The sequence below is a fragment of the Polypterus senegalus genome, chromosome 9, assembly GCF_016835505.1.
Source record: "Polypterus senegalus isolate Bchr_013 chromosome 9, ASM1683550v1, whole genome shotgun sequence".
NCBI classification, from domain to species: Eukaryota; Metazoa; Chordata; class Cladistia; order Polypteriformes; family Polypteridae; genus Polypterus; species Polypterus senegalus.
In genome coordinates, this window is record NC_053162.1 from 117,828,847 (window position 1) to 117,853,312 (window position 24,466).

At 36.4% G+C, this 24,466-nt stretch overlaps 2 protein-coding genes across 3 annotated transcripts in view; one reads left to right on the forward strand and one right to left on the reverse strand.

Moving 5' to 3' along the window:
* LOC120535658 overlaps positions 1 to 8,669 on the forward strand; it is a 72,203-nt gene extending 63,534 nt beyond the window's left edge. For both annotated transcript variants that reach the window (XM_039763617.1, XM_039763618.1), the window contains 3 exons: positions 1,766 to 1,876; positions 3,235 to 3,272; positions 7,886 to 8,669. In XM_039763617.1, the coding sequence (XP_039619551.1) occupies positions 1,766 to 1,876; positions 3,235 to 3,272; positions 7,886 to 7,912 (176 nt within the window). In that variant the 3' untranslated portion in view covers positions 7,913 to 8,669. The remainder of the gene's footprint in view (positions 1 to 1,765; positions 1,877 to 3,234; positions 3,273 to 7,885) is intronic.
* Positions 1 to 24,466, reverse strand: part of LOC120535657 (C-type lectin domain family 7 member A-like) — a 281,385-nt gene that overhangs the window by 24,047 nt on the left and 232,872 nt on the right. The gene's annotated exons all lie outside the window — the stretch shown is intronic.

Genomic DNA, 24,466 nt, shown 5'->3' on the forward strand with positions numbered 1-24,466 from the left:
TAAGTGAGTAAATCATACAAAATATCTGACAGGTTATTTAGAAAGAAAACAAACGTAACATTTTCACAACTGATTAATCTAACTCAGGATCACAGGGAGTGAAAGCCTTTCAGGAAACACATCCAGGCAGGCATCAGTCCATCACAGGGCTCACTCAGCCAATTTGAAATTTTAACTTGTACCTCTTTAGATTTGTGGAATAAAACAAACAGTGTTGTTGAATGGAAACCCACACAGATATAGGAAGAACTTCACACAGACAATGTCCAGCACACAGGATTTACACCCACATTGCTGGATGCATGAAAGAGCATCACTAAAAAACTTTGCTATCCAAAAACATTTAAAACTACAGCTAAAATGTGCACAGTGGAAAAAACAAAGTGGTCACACTATTTACTTGTAAGAAACATATCATATTCAAAGTTATTTAGTTTGGCGGAAAATATTTTGCAATACACTTGCAAATTCATAGGATTAAGTGTGTATAGATAATGTGCTGCAGCTAAGAAACATTTTTATAGAATCAAACCATTCTGAATTTTTTTTTTCACAATGCCTAATACACCAGATAGCAATCAACTCATTTGAATACAGTTCAATTTTTGTGTGTCATGTTCTTTACTGCTCTTTAGTGCATGAACATATCCACAACTAAACTGTATCAACAGCAAATTGCTAAACCATGAAATATTTGCATACATGAACACACAAACTACATTGAGCTTGCAACAAATTTCACTTTGATTAACAAAACAAAACCTGACAATGTAAAGTCCATTAACATTATAACTGAGATGTGCATATCTAATATGACTTAAAGTCAAATGAAGCCTTCAAGGTATGTAAGTTCATACATTTAAAAAGTTAACTGTTTTAGTTGTGTTGGCTTTAGTTAAACACAGCTTCAGCAAAACAGAATCACGCACAAAAAGACGGAGTAGAGGGGAAGTTTTTATCATAGTCCCACACTCAGCAAGGAAAAACTATTAATAATATGAAGTTGGTAAATTCAATATAAATGGCAAGCTCTAATACAGTTTTCTGAAGAACTGATTAATCTTTTAAATCTACAATAATTTTCATCCAAAGTTCTCATTTTGATATGAGATGATCAATAATCATTCTAATACACATTATGTGGAAGGTGTTAGCTGTTGCAAGCAATCATCAAATACAAGGAAGGAATGCACTTGTTATGGAATTCCAGTCCATCACCGGACAAACTGCTCTTAGGTAAAATCACTCAGACATGGGAAGAAGGTCAGACTACACAAAGAAAACTCACTACTGCATCACAGTGTCACCCAAAAAATAGTTTAGCATCTTTTCTAATTAGAAGAACTACAATTCTGTGATTTTAGTCACATATTGTTGGTTTCATTACTTTGAAGAAGAGAATTCTTTCAGTCAGTATGGAGAAGTCAAGCAAAATGACACCTTTCATTAAGAGATTACAACATGCAAGGTTTCAAGGCAGCTCAGGCCCCTTCCTCAGGCGAGATAATTACTGATTACGTCCATAACGGCTAACATGGTTCAACACCCTGCTTCTTTAGTCAATACGTAGATTCAAGTATTTTTAATAATTAAAATGAATACACCTTAAGGGTTCCTGTATTTCCCAGCCTCTGGCATCTCCAGATAATCTGCATGATTGCGTAACTGAACTGTATGTTATGTAGTATTCAATTCTATTGTAATTTCATGACACAAATGATGCAGTAATAAACAAAAAACAAATTTTCCTTTTTGAACTTATCAGATGATTCTCCACAGAAACTAGTCATTTTCCTAGCAGCAGGAGCTGGATCTGCAGTTGTTTTACTTATACTATTAAGTGTGGCTCTTCTGAAGCATTTTCATCCTGAAAAAGGTAAGTTAAGGGATGCTGCATGAGATATTTTGATTTACTGTGCATTTTAGACAAACTTGAAGTGTAGAGGAAAGGACAAAATAACAGAGTTCTCTTACTTTAAAAAAAATGTAATGTTCAGGATTAGAAAAATAATTATCACTAAGAAATTGTTGGAAGGAGTTGATACATAACTTGGGTTGTACTAGACAGGAGTAAAGCTAACCAAATTCTTGAAATTGTAAAATAGATTGAGAAGACATAAAGGAATTAAGCTGTGATTGTAAGGTGAAAGGGCCATCAGGATGCTCAATGACAGTCAATCCAACCAATGCTACAGGTGCATGGCCTTCTAATGGAAATGTAGGGCATGAAGGGCAAGTGGATGGGTAGCATAAACCAACAAAGGCCTCTTAGGGGTAAAGCATGCAGTTTGCAGATTGGCTGCTAGATGTCACTTTGAGATCGTGCTTCTGCTGCTTTACAGAAATCTTAAAAGTGATTTTTGGTTTTGGTGTTAAAATAGGACTTAAAAGCAAGGCTCTTAATTGTTAACCAGCTCAGAGATGTAGGATGAAATGTGAGAAAAGTTTCAGTAGTGAGAAAATAGAGGTCTGAAGCCAAAAAGATACAGTTAGCAATCGGGAGATGTGAAAAGTTGTTTGTTGTACCTTGGAAAAGGAAAAAATGTGAAAGTGAACAAATAAAAAAAAAACAGGCTCTGTTTCTTTCTTGGTAATTATCATTATTCCAAGATGGCTGAAATTGAGGGCAGGGGGTTCCTCTTATACTACTCAGCATTAACAAAAAATAGTACAGTGTGTTAAAAGTTACTGTATCATTTTTATTTAATATATCTCAAACTTGCTTTCAGTATTTAGTGTAAGGAACATGTTTTCACCTGCAAAGTAGCCTTACCTGAAAGAAGAGAGTTTTATATTTGTAAGGCAAACTGAATGGTTTAATATTTCAATATACTATTTTACTGTATAAAGTACCTGTAGGGTGATCTCATAGCAGACTCGTTCAAAATGATCACAGCTTCAAGGGTGGCTCTTTTCTGACTGATGACATATATTGACAAGGCCAGTAAATACTGTTTTTTTCACCTAGACGGTTGCTAGGTTCTTTGTCCCATGTTACATTTTTCTACTTGGCAACTTCTCATAGACTAGCCAAGATACATATAAAACGCACATCTCATTTTACCTTGTCATGGACGGATTTGGAAGTCAACACCTATCTGTGTTCCACATACTGCACAGTATAATAAAACACCTGTGATTGACAATAAGATTATATGTATAAAAAAAAAAGAAAGTAAAATGATATGTTAGTTACAGAAACATGTAACCTGTTTTTAAATACTATCCCTGCAGGTTCTAAAATGAATGCAGAACATGTATATGAAAGCATGGTATGTACTTTTTCACAAATGCATATAAACATAATAATATAAAAAATGATTAATGACGCCTTAAAAACTAATACATTAAATGAAATGGTGACAAAAAGAATCATTAAATTAAAATTTTTTTCTGTTGCATAATTTTAATTGAGACTTTTATTTGTAAAATATGTATTTTGTATAATTATATAAATGATTGCTAAGTTATTAGCCTTGGAGGTAATCAATGTGAACCCTATATCAATAATAGTATCAAATGTAAAATTGTTTTGAGAAGTTAAAGCACATTTAAATATAATAATTGTTTCCTTCTAAGAAATAACCAATGTACAGTTTATGTAATTTTTATTGTGTACATTATGAATCTGCCAGCAATATTAACAGGAAAAAAACAAGGAAATTGAACCTGGATTCTTGTTAATAATGTTTTCACAAAGTTTATTAGTAAATGTATTTATCCAAATATGTTTTTTGCACAATACTAATGGCTCTGAACTCTTCTAGCAATTACTGTGTCTGCTCATTTTTCCTTCAGGCCACTTTTGTATACTGTATTAATGTAAATGCTCCCTCAGTAATTATTTTCCTGATTATTTGTTTTTTAACAAATACTAATGTCACAGTTTCGCACTGTACATATTATTACTATTATTATTTCTCAAAGGTCTACTGCTGAACATGAATATATAGCAAAAGGTATACTGAGTATAAGAAATATTGTTCTGGTCAGGAATGCCTCCATTGCTTTAATCACATGCATAGTGAGACCATCTTGCTTTCTACAAAGATTCTTTATTTCCTGTTGCCTGCCAGGCACATGGGGCTTTTTTCATCTTGTGACTCTAGTTAATTATCAGGCAGTTTCACATTGATAAAGATCACTGATATATATGCCCTTAACCCGTGGCCCCTAAAGCAACCAGGAAGGCGGCCCCCACGTGATCCAGGGTGGGCGCAGACCCACATCCGGTCCCTCACGGCATCCCGGCCAGGTCATTGCCCCTGGCATCCCTGACATATATATATATATATATATATATATATATATATATACAGAAACAAATAGAAATGTTACAGTATTTTTATGTTATTCCAAATAACTGATATCTCATATAAAAACAGTATTGAAGTGCAATTTAACATTTCTTTGTTATTTAACAAATTTTGTCTGTCACTGTAAAGTACAAAGATCTACACTTTTTTTTTAAAGGAAATCGTATCAATTTTACACCTGTAAATTTAGTTTTATTTGTCAATTCAAGTAGTATTACATAAAATAACACTATTCAAAAAGTAAATAAAATTATACAGTTAAATTGTAAAACTACAGCAAATAATATGGCAGCAATGGGTACCAACCAAAAATCTTTAATGACAATAATTTTCTGCACCTAAAAAAGGATAAAGCACCCCTAACATCACAGCAAGTTCTGTTATATCATTAAGTGGCAAAAGACTGTTAATTCACAGTTACTTCTTGTATTCTCAAGGTAGATCTCTGTAAAAACGTGTTTCACATATTAAAAGGTTTTAAATGCTTGAGATCAGTACTTAAGTGATCTCCTTATCACCAAGTTGAACACTTTTGCTATATCATAGAGTATAAAAGGCTCTTTTTTACTAGTGAGTTTGTGCTTACAGAATTGTCATGTTAAGTTTCAAGTTTGTCCTCACCTCAGTTATTTCTAAGCCAGTCCCACATAATTTAATATCAATGATTAGAATATATTTCAAAAGCTCCAGCAGTGGGAAATGTAAGACTGGCACATTTTGTAAAGTTGTGTATCACTTTGATCATAAAAGAAAAAAGTTTTAAATGACCATGTATCAATTTTAGTTACCTCTATCTTATTTTATTCAATGAAGAATGTTTAGAATTTGGCTTGAAAAAAGTAATAAACATAATATGCAAGACATTAAATCTTGTTTTCCATCTAATTTAACATAAGATATAAGCATTTCAAATAAGAAAAAATAAGGTGACACAGTAGTGCAATGGTAGTGCTGCCTTACACCACGGAGACTTGGATTCGTGTCTCGGGTGTTCCCTGCACAAAGTTTGCATGTCTGTGTGGGTTTTCCCCCTTGTACATGATGCATGCTGGGATAGGCTCCAGGTTTCCTGCTCAGGGTAAGTGGATTTGGAACATGGATGGATAGAAAAAAATAAAGAGCATTCTAAAACATTTTAAAAAGTTTTGGTAATAATGTTTCATGTTTAAAACCTCTTTATCTTAATAAAAATGTATAATTATAAATGAGCTCTGTAAATATAAATGTATTTTTTATTTTAACATAGATGTATTAATATATTGATTGTGAAGACTGGCCCAGCCACAGACAGGAAGACACGTTGGTTTCACCACACACATGTTTATTATACATTATTTACAATTATTAAAGTGCACACAACCCAAAAGTCCCCACAAAGTCCTGGCCACAACAATGCCTCACTTTGTCTTCGGACCGCCTCCTTGCCCTTCTCCTGCTTAGTCCACTCCATTCCCGACTCTCGCTATCGTATGAAGGGAGGCGGCCCCTTTTATACACACCCGGATGTGCTCCAGGAGCTTCCTGGCAATCTCCTACTGACACGCCCCCATGTGGCGGAAGTGCCGGCTGCGTACCCGGAAGCACTCTGGGAGACCCCAGTCTTCTTCCCCCCCAACACTTCTGGGTGTCGGAAGTGCTGAGGTCCAGGGCTTCAAAGGCATGGGGGCGCCTCCTGGCAGTCACCACAGGCCCCTAGACGGTGGAGCTTCGAAGCTCTGTACCTGTGGCCCCCAAAGGAACCAGGACGGTCGACCCCACTTGGTCTGGGGAAGGCATAAGCCCTCCTCTGGTCTTCCTAGGCATCCCGGCCGGGTCACCACCCCAGCCATCTCTGACATGATATATTTATGAAAGCTCTGCATTCTTTAAGGATTTCAATACTGATTTGAAATATGTAAAACTTCTTAACATGTGAAAATGTGACCTATAAATACCTGGGAGTGCAGCTGGATGACAAATTGGACTGGACTGCCAATACTGATGCTCTGTGTAAGAAAGGTCAGAGCCGACTATACTTAGAAGGTTGGCGTCCTTCAACATCTGCAATAAGATGCTGCAGATGTTCTATCAGATGGCTGTGGCGAGTGCCCTTTTCTACGCGGTGGTGTGCTGGGGAGGCAGCATAAAGATGAAGGACGCCTCACACCTGGACAAACTTGTTAAGAAGGCAGGCTCTATTGTAGGAGTAAAGTTGGACAGTTTAACATCTATGGCAGAGCGACAGGCATTAAGCAAACTCCTGTCAATCATGAATAATCCACTGCATCCACTGAACAGTGTCATCTCCAGACAGAGTAGTAGCTTCAGTGACAGACTTTTGTCACTGTCCTGCTCCACTGACAGACTGAGGAGATCGTTTCTCCCCCACACTATGCGACTCTTCAATTCCACCCGGGGGTGTAAATGCTAACATTACTTAAAGTTATTGTCTGCTTTTACATGCATTTTTTTTTTACTATTTAATTAAATTTTGTTTTTTGTATCAGTATACTGCTGCTGGATTATATGAATTTCCCCTTAGGATTAATAAAGTATCTATCTATCTATCTATCTATCTATCTATCTATCTATCTATCTATCTATCTATCTATCTATCTATCTATCTATCTATCTATAACATGTTTTTTAACAGACATTTATCTTGTGAATACAAGGAGCATCTGTGAATTAACAGTCTTTTGCCACTTAATGACATAATTCAAATTACTATGATTGTAGAGGTATTATGGTTTTTACAATTATTGGCATTTTTAAGGTTTTTGGTTGGCACTCATTGCTTCCATACTTTTTACCGTATTTTTACTTTTTATAGTGTAACTAAGACCTTTTTAAATATTTAAACAAAAATAAATTATGGTACTCAGCTTGCGATATCACAACATTTACATTATTATATTTCCTTTAATTTTTTAGCTCTGCATCTTTAGATTCCATTTTGTTTTAAATATTTCTAACATAACTGTGGCATTTAGGGGAGCCCACCCCAGACATAATAGGGTTGGGGAAAGGAGTTAAGAACATGAAGATGCCTTTTTTCTTTCCTTTCAACAGGTGCATTTTGCTAGTTGCACATTTTGAAATCAAGCGTTTTAGAAACCATGCTGCTAAAACTGTTGAATGAGTCATTATTCCTGTTCCCAACTTCATGTTTATGTATGAATACCCATTCCAATGCTTATTTATCCATGTATATCTCTTGAAGCAACTCCAACTGCCTCAAAACAGTACCTTCCTATTACACATCTCACATTACTAGTGCAGAGCTTCAGAGTAGTCTTCTTTACACACTTGAGCACAGAGATGTTCAAAGTGGCAGGGAAGTTTCAGCAGCCAAGTACAATACACATTGACAGTGGAGCTAACAGAAGGTTTAGACTCCAGTAAGTGTTCAGTTACCTATTTCTTATTGAAAATATGCACAATTTAAAGACCATGTTCAGTATTCAAAATTTATACGAAGATCTCATAAAAAAATGTCTAACCTTGTTATTTTATGATATGTATGAAATGGTAAAAACAAAATTCTCTAATAGCTTAGTAAATACAGTACAACTACATCTTTGTTGTAGGTGGACATCAGACAAGAAACGCCTTGATTTGAAAGCGAAATCAAGGATAATATTTCTCTACCCCACCAAATGATTTTGTCTACTCAAGCTGAAAGTGGTCACTGACAGTTTTTTCAACCGGTCTAAATCTTCTTGGAATTATTCCTGCATAAGATTAAGTGCCATCCTCAAACCAGCCGACAGAGTGTGACAATGAAGTGAAGAAGAATGATCATCACAAATTGACACCAGTGTGGAACAACTTCAATCAAGATTTTGGTGTATTTTATCATATTAAAATCTTAATTATTCACACATATTTCTTATTGTTTTATCATTTTGCAGTGATGCTGGAGACAGTTACCCAGGGAATGTAAGAGGTTTATTTTTCTGTATTCTTTTTCTTTATCCCCGTTTTATGTAATTTCATTAAAAAAAAAAATCTGGGATATTTCTACATTTTTGTGTTGTTTAGTGTTTTAAGTAACCTTGTAGGATTTACAGCCAAAGTCTTGTGAAGAGTATATAACAAAAACAAAATAATAGAATTAAGTTGAACTGTGCTTTACACATTCTGTAAATACATCGTGAATTGTGAAACTGATTGAGTTACTTTTACAGTGTACGTAGTCTCCAACAATCTATGTATCTATCGATGCATAGTCTTAACCTCTATAGTCTAGGACAGAGTAGCAGGGTCCCAAACCCTGTTTTGACAGCAATAGGATTAAAGCAGGATACAATCCAGTAGCATAGTCCATGTCTGGACACATTGATGTACACTGCATATCATGTAACGCTCAGTCCCCTGAATGAACATTATTTGCTTTAAGACCTGAGTGAAATGCCTCTTTTGAGTCTATTTGTAAGTACAGTATACTAGATTCAGTGTCAGTGGTTTCATGTGTTTGAAAATAACCCTGAAGAACATTAGTATCTAGAACTTTGATTGCTGTGATTTACACATGCTAAATTAATATTTAGTTAGTCAAAAAAAGGATGATATATTTACAAAAGAAAATAAAAAATACAAAGTTTTCAAAGAAATACACATTTTTGACTTATGGTTCTCTGTGTAAAGTAAAACTTACAAATGTTTGTGTGCAATTTACCTTTAACAAGATTCCAGCTGTTTTCCTGTATTCTTGATTAACTTATCCTATATATAAACTTCAACGCGTGGAAGTGTGTGTGTCTGTCCAGCCCGGAAGTGAGAGGTGGAGTCGGGGTACGGGCTCCACCTCCTGGAAACAGAAACTCACTTAGCCGCTAATACACAAGCAAGGCCAGCACGTCAGCGAAATGAAACCTCCAAAAAAAAAAGACACTAAATACACAAGAGAGGCATGCATGTCAGCAAAACAAAACCTCTCAGGAGAGAGATGCCCAGAGTAGTTCTTTTTTAAATTACCTGACATCTCTACATTTCAATCTGTTTTCTGATGATTTCAATACTTTCTAGGACCCCTGGCTTTTTACAGCATGGGCTTACACAGCTAGTTTTAAAATAACAGTCTCAATCCACTCTACTAATTCCCTTTTATAATTTAAACACTTCAGTCATGTCTCGTCTTAATCTTCTTTTTATTAAACTGTATAGGCTCAGCACTTTTAATCCTCCCTAATAATTCATCCATTGTAGCCCTGGTATCAGCCTAGTCGCTCTTCACTTTTCCCGGCACTATTATGTTAATTTTTAACGTTAACCTTCTTAAACGCTATTGAACACCATCTGGCAATTGATAATTGTGATTACTGGCATTAGCGGCATTAGTAATTGGTGAAATGATATTCTACATAGACCAGAGATTCCCCCAAAATTTTTCAAACAGGCCTCCATCACTCTCCACCTTGACAACTGAAAACAATTCATTAATCCATTCTTTTTTAATGTATATTTAAATAATTAAAGAAAATCTAAAACCTAGACCACATTAATAAAAATCATGGTAGTTTTTCTCCATTGTTCAAATGCATTTTAGAAACAATAGTGCATGTTCTGAGAATAACTGACACAAACAACAAAACTGTATTTCCATTTTCCAAACAGCAAATCCTTCTGAAAATGTAATTGTATTCACATAATTCTTCATATAGTTGATAAAATCACATAATGGTATTTTGAAAAGAAAATAATTTTCCAGCAACTGCTCACTATAGACAACAAAAAGAAAAAACACACATCTTTTCAAATGCAGTACATTTAATCATTCATTAGCCCCAATAATCATATAGTCTTGATAAAAAAACTAAAAAATCAATTAACAGAACATTTAATAAACATTGATGTTTACTAGGCCTAATTGCATTAGGTCATAGATTTTAATCTACATCACACCTAATCATCCTTGGTTAAAACAGTTTTGAGTGACAAATCCAAGCTTGGCATGCCTATGCAGTAATGCAGTGGTTCTCAACCAGTTGGGTGGGCCCCTCAGGGTGGGGGTGGGCTAGGGGCCGAAGTAACAAAAATGGGGGTGCGAAGATGTGAAAAAAGAAAACAAGAATCGAAAATATGAAAAATACATCTATTGAAACCAAAACAAATTAATTTAAACTACATTCTGATACTAGAAAAATAAATATAGAGTTAGATAAATGTCAATAAAAGTTAAGTAGGTGTAATAAAATATGCATCTATGATATATCATTAATTAAAAAAGAAAAAATTGGTATTAGTGGACTCCTTTCAAAAAAAGTTAGGGGGCGCGATTAAAACTGTTATGAAAACTCGGGTCTCAAATACTTAAAGGTTAGAAACGCTGCAGTAATGTCATCCAAGGTTGCATTCATGGCCTTAATGAGTGTGGTATAAACATGTGGATTATGGTCATACACCTTCCACTGCCATGCTGAAAAATACTCGTTGATTGCATTAAGGAACAGTGAGTGTGGAGGAAGATGCACCATTGATATCCTTGGATGGACTTGGAACCATTCCTGAACTACTGCAATATGATGTAATATCACATTGTCTCATATGATGACAAAGTTGTTCATCTGTTGCCCATTCATTGCTTCTCCAACCATTAATCACTCTGTAACAATAAACAAACAAACACCAGGAGATGAACTACAAATGGTATATGACTCCATTATGTCTTATTAATGCACACATTGTGATATTTCCACTACATTGTCCTGGGAGTTATATTTTAGCTCTGTAACCAATCAAATTTTTACCACATCTCCTTTTCTTGGTCAGTTTAAATCTGCTTCATCCACAAAAACACATTCATTCCAGTTGGCAATGGTTTCCATCTCCTTCATCCTCTAGAAATGAAAAAGAAGGGAACAGTACTGTACATGCAGTTCAATAGAATAAAATCATGTCACAATGCATCAATGCAATACAATTTACTGAATATTGCAGTAAATTATAGAGTATATACAATAATGGATGACACCAACTAAATTAATACAGTAAGGAAACTGAACATAAAGTCTAACTGACACCTCTTTCTCTTCAAGTGGTACCTAATAGACCTGCTTCACTGTTACCAAATTCATCTTCAAAAGTTGGTCAATATTAGTCAAACTTACAGTGCTGATATTTTGAAAGACATTCATATCTTGCATGATATTCTATTTTATATATTTGAGGCAGTTTGGAATTATTGTCCAAAACCACTCTAGCAGTCTCCTGTTCAGCAGCAAATTTTGCCCATCTGCCACCACCACACAGTCTTCTTTCCACCATGCGGTGCACAGAAATCAGATATTTTTCATGGTGGTCAAAATGTTAATACAAATGGAATTTACTGCACTGTATCTATATCATTTGAAGTATATAGTAGACTATACTGTAATTGTTTCATTGCTCTGAGCTTAAAGTAATATTTACTGATTCTCCCTCTTGAAAACACTGCTGATCTGCTTGGATTTCATTTGATGTATATCTAGTTTGCCTTTGAAGACCTAATCTAGCTCGTCCACCTCACACTTGCATGCCTCTACCTCTGTGTCTACCTCTACGCCCCTACCTCTACGCTCAATTTCCTACTCCTTCTGCTTCCATTGGTTTGACCAAAGTGACTGAGCTGGTATGCTTCTTTATTTGTGACATTACACTGAATTGATAGTCACAAGTTTTGTACCTTTGCATTCTCATAGAGGTTGCAACAGATTTATATAGACTGAGAAGAGCATGAAAGCACAGCAAAAATAACTCTCTGGTGAAATCAGCACTCTTTGCCTTCATTTGTATTAAATATTTTGCAAATTGTGTTTTCTGTGTGTTACTTTTGTGAAAAGTGAAGTGAATTCTGTAAAGTGAACCAGTAATTATGCAGGGTTCAGTGAATGCGCGTGAAGCTTTCATAACTACATCACTGCATTTTCAGTGTTTGACTACATTTGGCGACATTGCATTCAAACAATGGAGAACATTTGCAATATGATTATTTGTAAATTTTCTTTAAACTTTAAATATGACATGAAGTTTTACAATAGTAATCAGTTGCCTTTTCAAAGTGAGGTATGGTAGCAGTGTTGCAGCCACTCTCAATTGACTCTGAATGCTCAGTTTGGATTGAAATTTTTTCAGTGAGTTATAATAACGAAGTCTACCTCACACAAACATGATGAAGTAAATAGAAGAAAGAAAAAGCTCAAGGCCCCCTGTCCCATGAGAATATTCTCATTTTTACACCAAGCCAGAATTTAATGTGTGTTTGTGATGTGAACACCAGACCAAGTTTGGAGCCTGTTGTAATCTCTCTGAACTCCCACCTCCTCAGCAGAACTAAAATCAGCTGGTGCACCAAAATTATTTCTGACCCAGACATAATGAACTGTGTTTTTAAAAATGAGTTTTTAGAGATAAATTTGCTTTGTGAGAAAAGGTATTTCAGTGTCATTTATAGTCTTATTCCAGGCTCTAACTAATCAAGTCCAAATGTGTGTATAGTTGCATTATTAGCAGTTTGAAAGAGCAAAGAATTGTGGTCATTTGTGATGTTGTCCTATATATGTTAACAACAGACTTGCTAGTCTAGCTTCTTCTTCTTCTTCAGGACTTTTAATGTCTGAACTGCTCTTTCTTCTAAGCCGTTTGACATTTCAGTGATTTCTTTCACTTGACTTATTTTAATAAATAATAATGATGATGATGATGTTTATTTACAGTACATGGCATATTATCATAATTAGCATGTAACTGAAGGTGCTTTCCACAGATTAATCAACAAAAACAATAAAGATACACCATAGTTATTTGGATATAATTAATATTATGACAGTTTCTAATAGATGTAAGTGTACTAAAAACAACTTGGGCATTGTTAAACAAACTTTTACTCTTATCAGAAACAGGTTCAGGTTGTTTTCTAATTAAAAGCTTTATACATAAAGATGGCAAGAGAACAACCAAATCTAAATTACATTTATAAAAAAAATAAATATATACACAGTATATACCTACATTTGATTTAGGCATGTGTACCTGAAAACACATTAAGTAGAAACAGACTGATGTTGTTAAATCTAATGAAAAGATGTAAAAGCAAATAACATTTTCTTTAAACTTTAAATATGACATGATAACAAGTATATGAATAATTATTGTGAATAATAGCAGTCAATATTTCTGCTCAACATCCCCTGTTTCTTAGTGAAGAAGCAGACCTTGTGAGCCATATGTGTTAGATGTTTGTCTTTGCCCTGACTGTATGTAGTCTTTATAACAGAAGTTTCTAATCTCATTTGTAAGCTCCCAAACTCTGGAAAACACCCTACAACTAGTTTCACTATAAAAACAAAGGTATGTGAGAGTGTTGAGAATTTTGATTAAGGATCAATATGCTTTATTATTAGTTTAAGTGATTTTAGTTATGAAAAGCCTAGGCCTGGAGCAACTTTAGAAAGACACCATTTACTTTGTTAGACAGGCCGCTTGCTCTTCTCACTTGCTTTGTTTTGAGTTTCTGTGAATCAAGCTGTGAGCCAAGGTCATCATGTTCTTTAAGGAAGCAAACAGGCATATTTTGTTTTAAGGATGCAAGCGCTGATAGAAGAACAAACAAACTGTGCATAGGACCTTTGCCTGTGTGAGTGAGAGGCAAGCTCTCTGGTTAGCGCATAATATATTTAAGTACTCAAATGGCATTTAGACGTATCAGGGCTCTTCACTACCTTAGGCAATAAGTTTAAAGTACCATATATTATGACATTAGTTAGTTTGAGCACTGTAGGGGCTTAAGAGTTGATTGTCGAAAGTTAGGGACTTTTTCCTGAGCATGTGCCGTGATGTAAGTAGTAGCTTGGCCTCTGTCAAACCACTGTGCAGCTGCGTGTCATGACTTAACAGCACTGAGCTCTTACAGTATATTAGCACGCACATTTATATTTAATTCATCCAGCATTTAAGTTTATATGCCTTGTTTTTAAAGGACCAAGGATGTTGTGTTTTTGAGGGAACTGAGGAAACAAGTTTTTGTTTTGGGACATGGCGACTCTTCTGGGCTTTCTAAATCACCAAAGTCTAAACAAGTTTTTTGGAAAAACCTTCAACTCCCCCAAATTTAAAGGAAACTAAGTAAACAGACATGCTAGCACATAAACACTTTAAACATATAAACATTTTAGCACCTAAATGTATATATTAAGGCTTATGAACATTTCAGATAATCAGATTAAAAGCGAGCTGTATTGTGTTAGTCAGGTTGAATTATATAGAAAGCTTTAAGATTGATTATCAAGGTTAGACCCTGTATTAGTAAGTCAGATCGTATGTGGCTGCACATCACTAACGGATGATGATGCAGTTGCCTTTGCTCTCAGGCTGTAACATTAGCCTGTATACTTTGTGGCAGTAGGGGGCACTAGTGCTCCCTTGAACCCTCAGGTACAACTCCAGACACCGGATAAAAGTCCAAGACTCTTTATTTTCGTTTTCCACCAATGTGCACCAAGCACCTTCCACACTACTCATCCAAAACAACAATAAACCAAATCCTCCTCGCCCAGACACTTAGCTACCCTACCTCCCAGCTCAGCATCTGGACTGGCTTCTAGTCCTTTTATAGCCCCTGACCCGGAGGCGTTCCTGTCCAATCAGACCACAGTTCCTTATTCCTTCGGGGTCAGGGCAAACCGTGCTTTTCTTCACCCCGGGAGCACGTCGTTCCTTCTCGTCAAGTGACCATGACATACTCCCGGGTTATAGGGCACAAAAGAGCCCATGAGCCCCCCTACAGCGACTCCCGGTGGTCCCCAAGGTATCCAGCAGGGCTGTGTAATAAAACACTACATAGTCCATGAGGCCCTGCTGGAACTCGGGGCACGATCCTGCTGTCGGGAGAGCTCCTCCTGGTGGCCTGGGGGTGAGGGCCGGAGCACGAAGCCGGCAGTCCTCCGCAACTTACATTCTAAATAGCATTTAAGTTCCTATGTCAATGCTTCTTCTTGAATCAATATCTAAATTAATCAAGGTAATACAACACATACTGTTTTATCTTGGTAGAGTAATATATATATTGCTCTACTGTCCCCTATTGTATTATTAATATGTAGCCTTAGAATACCTAATCTCACAGACTTACCACTGTATATAACTTATCCCCACCTTCCCTTCTATATCTATAACCTCAGGCAATTAGATGTAGTAAAAAGACAAGCAGGAGTTAAGTTACACATAAAATAATGTATTACTGATAATATTCATAAATAATAACAAAATGCAAAGTACATTTGAATATTGGCAACCATACAACCTGATAAAATGGTGATGTGTAATTCAGGTGGCACACAGACTTGCAGTTACTTAAAATGTCTCTAGTTAAGGCATCGTTGGTGCTCAGCTTTCAGCCACATGTCTGTTCAATATGGCTGCTGAGCTGAGCTCTTCATTGTGTGGTCTTCATCCTCACAGGTTAGCAAGAGAGATGATTCTTCATCATATGTTAGTTAGAGAGAGAGAATGTGGTTGAGCAAGTACATTTATAGATGTTCTCTCCAATTCCTAGAACCAATAGGACATCATGGTACTTAAAGGCCTCTGAGACAAGCCAATTCCAAACAGCCATATCTCAGACCAATGGGAGCAATAGTACATTTAACACCTGCAACCCCCCCAAGACCATATGTTAAGCTAACCTGGCTTTGTGTGGGGGATCAAACTGGTTTAAGACACATCCCCCCAAATCCTGTCATAAAATTACAAAGAGACAGTCGTAAAAAGGGGGATGGGGGAAGGCAAACATGAATACCTCTAAATTACATTGGTTTGCCTAAATTATAAATAAAGACATACAAAACATTTATCAAGTTATATGTAAAATCTCCCATCACAACACATACTATATCAGCTAGCTTTGAGCAATATAAAAAATTAAGGGTTCATTAATAAAGGCTTTAGCAATGTGTTTGCTGACTCAAGGACTCTTGCTTGTTTTCGGCTACAGCAGCTTAGCTCTTATCAGTAACGCTGTGTGCTGCGCTTACCAGCACATCTGGATGCTGGTGAAACAAGCAAGTATTAATTGAACAGTTCAGTTTTTCATATGTGGGTCATCCTAATGGTCATCTCCAGACCAGTTGGCAAGTACGACCTGCAATTCCTAATTATTGTTATGAAAAGATTGATTATTATTAGGAAAAAGAAGATTACAAGAAGAGGTAATTGTTATGAAAACAGATATAGCATCAGGTCATTATTACGAATATAACATGTAAAGTGAATGACGAGAATTATGTACGAAATGGGAATATTTTTGTGATTAGAACTGACATAAAAACGAATCGCACCCAAACTACTGGGCTCATTTAGTGAATTTCCCCTTGGGATTAATAAAGTATCTATCTATCTATCTATCTATCTATCTATCTATCTATCTATCTATCTATCTATCTATCTATCTATCTATCTATCTATCTATCTATCTATTTCATGAACTGTGACAGGACTTATGTGCTCTGCAATTGTTTTCTATACTATGCAATAAAGTCTTAAATTCTGACTGCTTTTCTAAAGACTCTGCTTGTTTTTTCTGAGGATTTCTCCACAACAAGAGAAAATATGAAATTTCATCGGTCTTGTTTTGATATAATTCACCGTGTTAGCAATGGATATGGTAATAATGTAGTTTAGAATGTCATTAATTTGGGACTCAGCCACTTTGATATCAGTGCTTTGCTTTGTAGAATTCATTGCAGCCAATGACCAATGGATTCTTTTGATGGGCATTAGTAGGCCAGCCTGTTTCTGCTGCAGTACTAATGAGTCCTGTCAGTGCAGATGTCCAAACAGTCCTTTTATTTAAGTCCAACGTCATTCAGGTAGGAGTCTATTACATAAAAGGTTCGTCAGCCACTTTAATGGCTTTGTGTTAGCCTAAAAAGTACAGGCAACTAGCAAGCAGCCTTAACTACCAGGCTCATCCATCTTAAGATTGTAATATAAAGAACAATTCTTGAATTATGCATCTCTTTGAAAATCAGACACAGAGCAGAAAGACAAACAGATCTTCAAAATGATTTAAGAACCACTATATAACTGCTATTACAGGACCCCCAAAATGCAAGTTGCCTCCCTGTCAGTTTATTAACCTAATACCTCCATTAAATCAACAATGCCATTTTATAATGCTACCTGCTGCAAACCTTGGTTTTTTAAACACAACAACAGCACTAAAAGAAAAATAAATACATATTGTCACCTTTCTATGCTGTAACAGATGCACTGTCTATGAATGTATGGACATTGTAGTTCCAGTAAGAACAGTATGCTGCTATGCTAACAACAAGCCATGGATTGCAAGTGACATCAAAGGCATTTTGAACCAGAAGAAAAGGGCTTTTAAAGGTGGTGATCAGCATGAGCTCAAGCGCGTGCAGAAGGAACTCCGAGTCCAGCTCAGGGCGGCGAAAGAGCAGTACAGGAGAAAGCTGGAGCAGAATGTATCAATAAAGTCCATTGTATAATGTTCTTTTCTGCAAAGCAATATTGGTTTCCATTCTGCATATCCAACATTAAGTCCATTCTGACCTCATCTATAACTGTCTCATTTGGTGCTGCCTCTGCTCAGGCTAAAGCCAATCTGCTGTACATCATCAGAGCCTATGAAAACACCATAGTGTGTAACCTACCTCCTGTTCAAGTCTAAATGAGTCCAAAGTAAGGAAGTGTGCCATAAAGATCACTGCTGATCTGACTCATCTAAGGCATCACCTATTCCAGACTCTTCCCTGCAGTAAACACCTTCATGCAGTGAAAGGTAAAACAACACATCACCCAAACAGTTTTTTTCCCTGTGCAGTTATTATGACTAACCTGGTCTCTTTATTTATGTATACCTGTACACTGGACCACCTGGACATAATATTTCTTTTTTTTCTTCATATTTTATCTCTTTGTATTTGTGTTGCCCTTGTATGCTGCATCATATTGTTTCTTTCTATATTTATCTTATTGTATTTTGTGTTGTACTCGTATATCGCATCAATACTACCAAGACAAATTCCTAGTACACTTTAGTGTACCTTGCCAATAAAGTGAATTCTGATTTTGATATCATTGCCAGAATGGTTTGACAGGCTTAACTGGCCAAATCCTTTTAAGAATCCCCTGGTGCATCACATTTAATATAAGGTTTTGTTGGTCCATGTATTTATTTGATTTGCTTTAATCAGAGTGTAATCCATGCGTCCCAGCAATCAGACAATTTTCTGATTTGCTGTGCTAAATTTTCTTGCCCTTCCCTTGTTGTAAAAGATGACTCAAGGCATTAGCATGTATTGCTCCTTCTTTATGTGTTGAAATATATTCATATGAAGCTAGTATAAATATTCAGTGTTAAATATGTACTGTCACCAACTGTGGGACCTCCTTCTCTTCACCAAACAATCCAAGCAAGGGCAATTTTACATGGTTAGTCAAAGAGGTACTGATGAAAGTTAATAAAACCAAAAAGTATTTTAATGCTTGCATTTCAAATTTTGGGCATCCCTGCTCATCTTTAGTCATTATACAGTGGTGTGAAAAACTATTTGCCCCCTTCCTGATTTCTTATTCTTTTGCATGTTTGTCACACAAAATGTTTCTGATCATCAAACACATTTAACCATTAGTCAAATATAACACAAGTAAACACAAAATGCAGTTTTTAAAATGATGTTTTTATTATTTAGGGAGAAAAAAAATCTAAACCTACATGGCCCTGTGTGAAAAAGTAATTGCTCCCTTGTTAAAAAATAACCTAACTGTATCACACCTGAGTTCAATTTCCGTAGCCACCCCCAGGCCTGATTACTGCCCCACCTGTTTCAATCAAGAAATCACTTAAATAGGAGCTGCCTGACACAGAGAAGTAGACCAAAAGCACTTCAAAAGCTAGACATCATGCCAAGATCCAAAGAAATTCAGGAACAAATGAGAACAGAAGTAAATGAGATCTATCAGTCTGGTAAAGGTTATAAAGCCATTTCTAAAGCTTTGGGACTCCAGCGAACCACAGTGAGAGCCATTATTCACAAATGGCAAAAACACAAAACGGTGGTGAACCTTCCCAGGAGTGGCTGGCAGACCAAAATTACCCCAAGAGCGCAGAGACGACTCATCCGAGAGGTCACAAAACACCCCAGGACAACGTCTAAAGAACTGCAGGCCTCACTTGCCTCAATTAAGGTCATTGTTCACAACTCCACCATAAGAAAGAGACTGGGCAAAAACGGCCTGCATGGCAGATTTCCAAGACGCAAACCACTGTTAAGCAAAAAGAACATTAGGGCTCGTCTCAATTTTGCTAAGAAACATCTCAATGATTCCCAAGACTTTTGGGAAAATACCTTGTGGACGGATGAGACAAAAGTAAACGCTTCATTGCAGTTATTGCTGCTAAGGGTGGCCCAACCAGTTATTAGGTTCAGGGGGCAATTACATTTTCACACAGGGCCATGTAGGTTTGGATTTTTTTTTCTCCCTAAATAATAAAAAACATCATTTTAAAAACTGCATTTTGTGTTTACTTGTGTTATATTTGACTAATGGTTAAATGTGTTTGATGATCAGAAACATTTTGTGTGACAAACATGCAAAAGAATAAGAAATCAGGAAGGGGGCAAATAGTTTTTCACACCACTGTATGTAACATCTTTGGAACTGGTATTTCTATTCTATCCTCCTACCTTTTAGCCTATCCTCATAGGCATCCCTCTAAATGTCAGCGTAACTAAGAAGTTGGTCATAGACTTTATGAAGCAGGAATCAGACCACATTTTCACTTTCTGTACATGGGAGAGGATTCTATTATTATTATGGAGATGGCCATGGGTTCAGGCTGTCATTGAGTATAAAGGATTTTCAACCAAATATTGAAAACTATAATTGTATTTATGATTATGTTAGTTTGTCGAAATACTTTTGAGCCCTTGAAAATAAGTGGTCCATGTATAAAAATGTCTGTCTTTTCTAAACAGCTCATACAATATTTTTGTAACCCATTGAAATAAAGCTAGATTGCTTTGTTTCAGATTCATTGCAATGGTGGTTTTACAGAGACAACATTATGAAAATTGTGTTACTGTCCAAATACTTATGGACCTGACTGTACTGTGACCTCTATGATATTTGAGACGACAACATATTTTTCCTTGATTTTCCCCTCTGCTCAACAGTTTAAAGTAGCAAAGTAAACAATTCAGACATGATTAAAGTGCACATTACAGACTTTAATTTAAGGGTATTTGCATACATTTTGGTCACACTACATAGACATGGCAACACTTTTTCTACATGGTCCCCCTAGTTCAGAGTACAATGATGTTTGGGACATAGCACTGACAAATATTTTAAATTAGTCATATTTAATACTTTGATGCTTATCCCTTGCATGCAATGACTGCTTAAAGTCTGTGATTCATAGACATCTCCAGGTACTGGAAATCTTTTTTGGTAATGCTGCCAAGCCCCTAATGTAACCATCTTCTGGCTCTTGCTTTTTTCAGTGACTTGTCCCTTACGTTTTCTCTTTAGTATATTAAAGGCATGCTCAGTTGGATTTAAATCAGGTAAATGGCTTGGCCATTCAAGAAGTTTTCACTTTTTTAGCTTTGAAAAACCTCTTGGTTGTGTTAGTAGTAAGTTTGGATCATTATCTTGTTGTAGGATGAAGAACCGTCCAATGAATTTGGAGGCATTTACTGGAACTTGTGCCAATATGATGTTACTATACACCTCAGAATTCACTGAACAACTGCTGTTGTCAGTTACATCATCAGTGAAGAGACGTGTGCCTGTACATCTGGCAGGCATGCATGCCTAAAACATAAAAGCTCCACCTCTATATATAACAGATGAGATGGTATGCTTTGGATCTTGGGCAGTTCCATTACATCTCCACACTTTCCTCTTGCCATCACTCTGATACAAGTCCAACTTTGTCTCCTCTGTCCACAAGACCTTTTTTTCCCTAAATTCTTCAGGCTGTTTAAAATGATTTTTTTCAAACTGTAATTTGACCATTCTGGTTTTGTGGTTAACTAGTGGTTTGCATCTTGCAGTGTGGTCAATGTATTTCTGTTCATGAAGTCTTCTGCAGATATTAGTTTCTGACAGATACACATCTGCGTTCTGAAGATTGTTTCTCATCTGTCAGATGGAGTGGAGGCTCTGAGGCTAAGGATCTGTGCTAGTATCTGGAAGGTTGCCAGTTTGAATCCCTTCTACTGCCAGGAGAGATCATACCCTGCTGGGCTCTTGAGCAAGGATCTTAACCTGCAATTGCTCCAGGGGTGCTGTACAATGGCTGACCCTGCGCTTTGACCCCAAGGGAAATGTGAAAACTACAAATTCTTAATACAGGAAATTGAATAAGGAACAAAAAAAAAAGGATTCTTCTGTCATCAGCAGTGGAGGTCTCTCTTGGCCTGCCAGTCCCTTTGTGATGACTGAGATCACCAGTGCTGTTTTTTCTTCTAAATGATATGCCAGGCAGTAAATTTAGGTAATATTAAGGTTTTAGCAATGTCTCTTAATGGTTTAATTCTTGTTTATTCAGCATCATAATGGCTGCTTTGACTTGGTACAGCTCTTGTCTTCATGTTAAACAATGGCAACTATAGACTCCAAAGGGTAAAATCAAACCTAGGTATCTTATGCCTTATCTTATGCACTAATGAAAAAATGAAACACATCTGAGAAATCACAAACGTCAGTAACGGCAATTGTCTCCAACATTATGGTGCCCTGAAATGGGGGGACTGTGAAGAAAAAGTGTAATTGTTACATGCTGTGACTAAAATGTATGCAAATACCCTTAAATTAAAGTCTGCAGTGTGCATTTTAAACATTTTTGAATTGTTTTCTTTGCTATTTTAAACTGTTGAGTAGAAGGGTAAATCAAGGAAAAATGTGTCTTTGTCTCAAACATTATGAAAGGTACTGTATAATTTACACAATAACTTATTAAAATAAAATTTAAATTAAAAAAATGCAAAAAGAGCACAGGAATAAATTACAGAAATAACAAACACAATATCTTTTTAGGATTCATATTTAAGACATTCTTGGTCAGCAACAGCCAAGGAGCTCAAATGAAATTAGTACATTCTTCATAACTCAATTTTATTTCCATTTTTTTCTAATTAAAATTTGCCTTTATTAGGTTATAGATTTAGTTGAGCATGCCATCTGTTGGAATAAAAAATACACTTTATTAGTACATGTGACCAACGCCTTAGAATGGGCTTGTCGGAAATGTCACCCTTGAATGAATGTGATATGAGTGCTGTTGTAGATTTTGAGGACTGCAGTTATACACAGATTCATTTGAATTAGCTGACACTTCTATGCTTAGAATTAAATGCTAGACAAATAGTCTTAGAGTTATTGTGAACTCTGTCTACTAGTATCTATGTAGATTAAATTAGATTAGATCATGTTTATTAAGCCCAAGGGAAAATTCAGATGCATGCAGTATAGATAATCACATGACAGATAATAAAGCTAATCAATCAATGCATATTGTGTAAAAGTTTTATAATGAATTCATAAAGTACATCCAGAGGAAGCATTAAATTGCGTGATAGCAGAAAAAAAAACCCCAAGGGGCTTTTTATCACACAGTGGTGAATTGAGCCTGTAGCTAAAAGTGCCCCAAGAGGGTGCCTCTTGGAAGGGATGGAAGGTATTCTTTATGATTGTACCCTATTTTGCCACCATTCTTTTTTTCAGTGCAGCTTCCAGTGTGTCCGTGGTTTGCCCTGTGATGGAGCAGGCTTTCAGTTTGTTCAGGCATAGTGCTTCTTTTGTGCTCAAGTTGCTACCCCAGGAGACTGCAGTGTAGAACACCACACTGGCTACAATGGACTGGTAGAACATTTCCAGCAGCAAGCAGCATACATCAAAAACATGAGTTTCCTTAGGAAGTAGTCTTCTCTGGCACTTCTTATACAGCGTGGCTATGTTGTCATATCAATCCAGTTTGTTACTTGGATGACGTAGGTTGTTTAAGGACCATATGACCAGGTGAGAGGGATAAGGAAGAACAGGGATGGGGGGAAAAAGCAATTAAAAAGAACAGAAAAGAGTGGAAGGAGTGGGGCATGAAAGTGAATGTAGAGTAATGGGTGCAAGGATTCAATGTTAGAGAGTGAAGCATACAACAATTGAAAGAAAAAGAGTGAAAGGCCAGACAGCGATATTTTTCTATTTAAAGGTGTGCCTTGTGACCCCAAACAGAAAACTATTTGAAAGTTAATATCGATTTACAGTGCTTCAATTAAAATAGTCTGTTTATATATATATATATATATATATATATATATATATATATATATATATATATATATATATACTAATAAAAGGCAAAGCCCTCACTCACTCACTCACTGACTCACTCACTCACTGACTCATCACTAATTCTCCAACTTCCTGTGTAGGTAGAAGGCTGAAATTTGGCAGGCTCATTCCTTACAGCTTACTTATAAAAGTTGGGCAGGTTTCATTTCGAAATTCTACGCCTAATGGTCATAACTGGAAGGTATTTTTCTCCATTAACTGTAATGGAGATGAGCTTCAACGCCGTGGGGGCGGAGTTTCGTGTGACATCATCACGCCTCCCACGTAATCACGCAGTACATAGAAAACCAGGAAGACCTCAAAAAAGCGTTAAAAAAAACATGCATTATATAATTGAGAAGGCAGCGAAACAATAAGAAGCGGGCGAGTGACATATACAACCATATTCATGAGTTCTGCTACTTCGGAAACAAAGCACGATGTAAACCTACACTTTAAATTAAGTTCATAGACAGGCTGCCGCTGGCGTTTGTAATTTAGTGCCTGCCCATATAAGGCCGTCCGTCAGCGGCAATCCAATAGCAAACTGCCACGGGTAAATATTCACGGGTGAAGGACTGTGCTTATGGAGAGGAAGATGAGATGGTCAGGGTGGTGTTTGACACAAACTCAGCGAAACTGCGAGAGAAAGTTTTAAGTGCCAGGACTAAGGTAACATTAAATAAAGCTATGGACATAGCACGAGATGGCATGTACACCGAGTGGCTCACGTGAACTGACGCAGTGCACAGTGTGAACGCTGGCCCCGGCACAGACAGACGGACATCATTTTTGCACCCACACACCGTTTATTTACACTATTTACA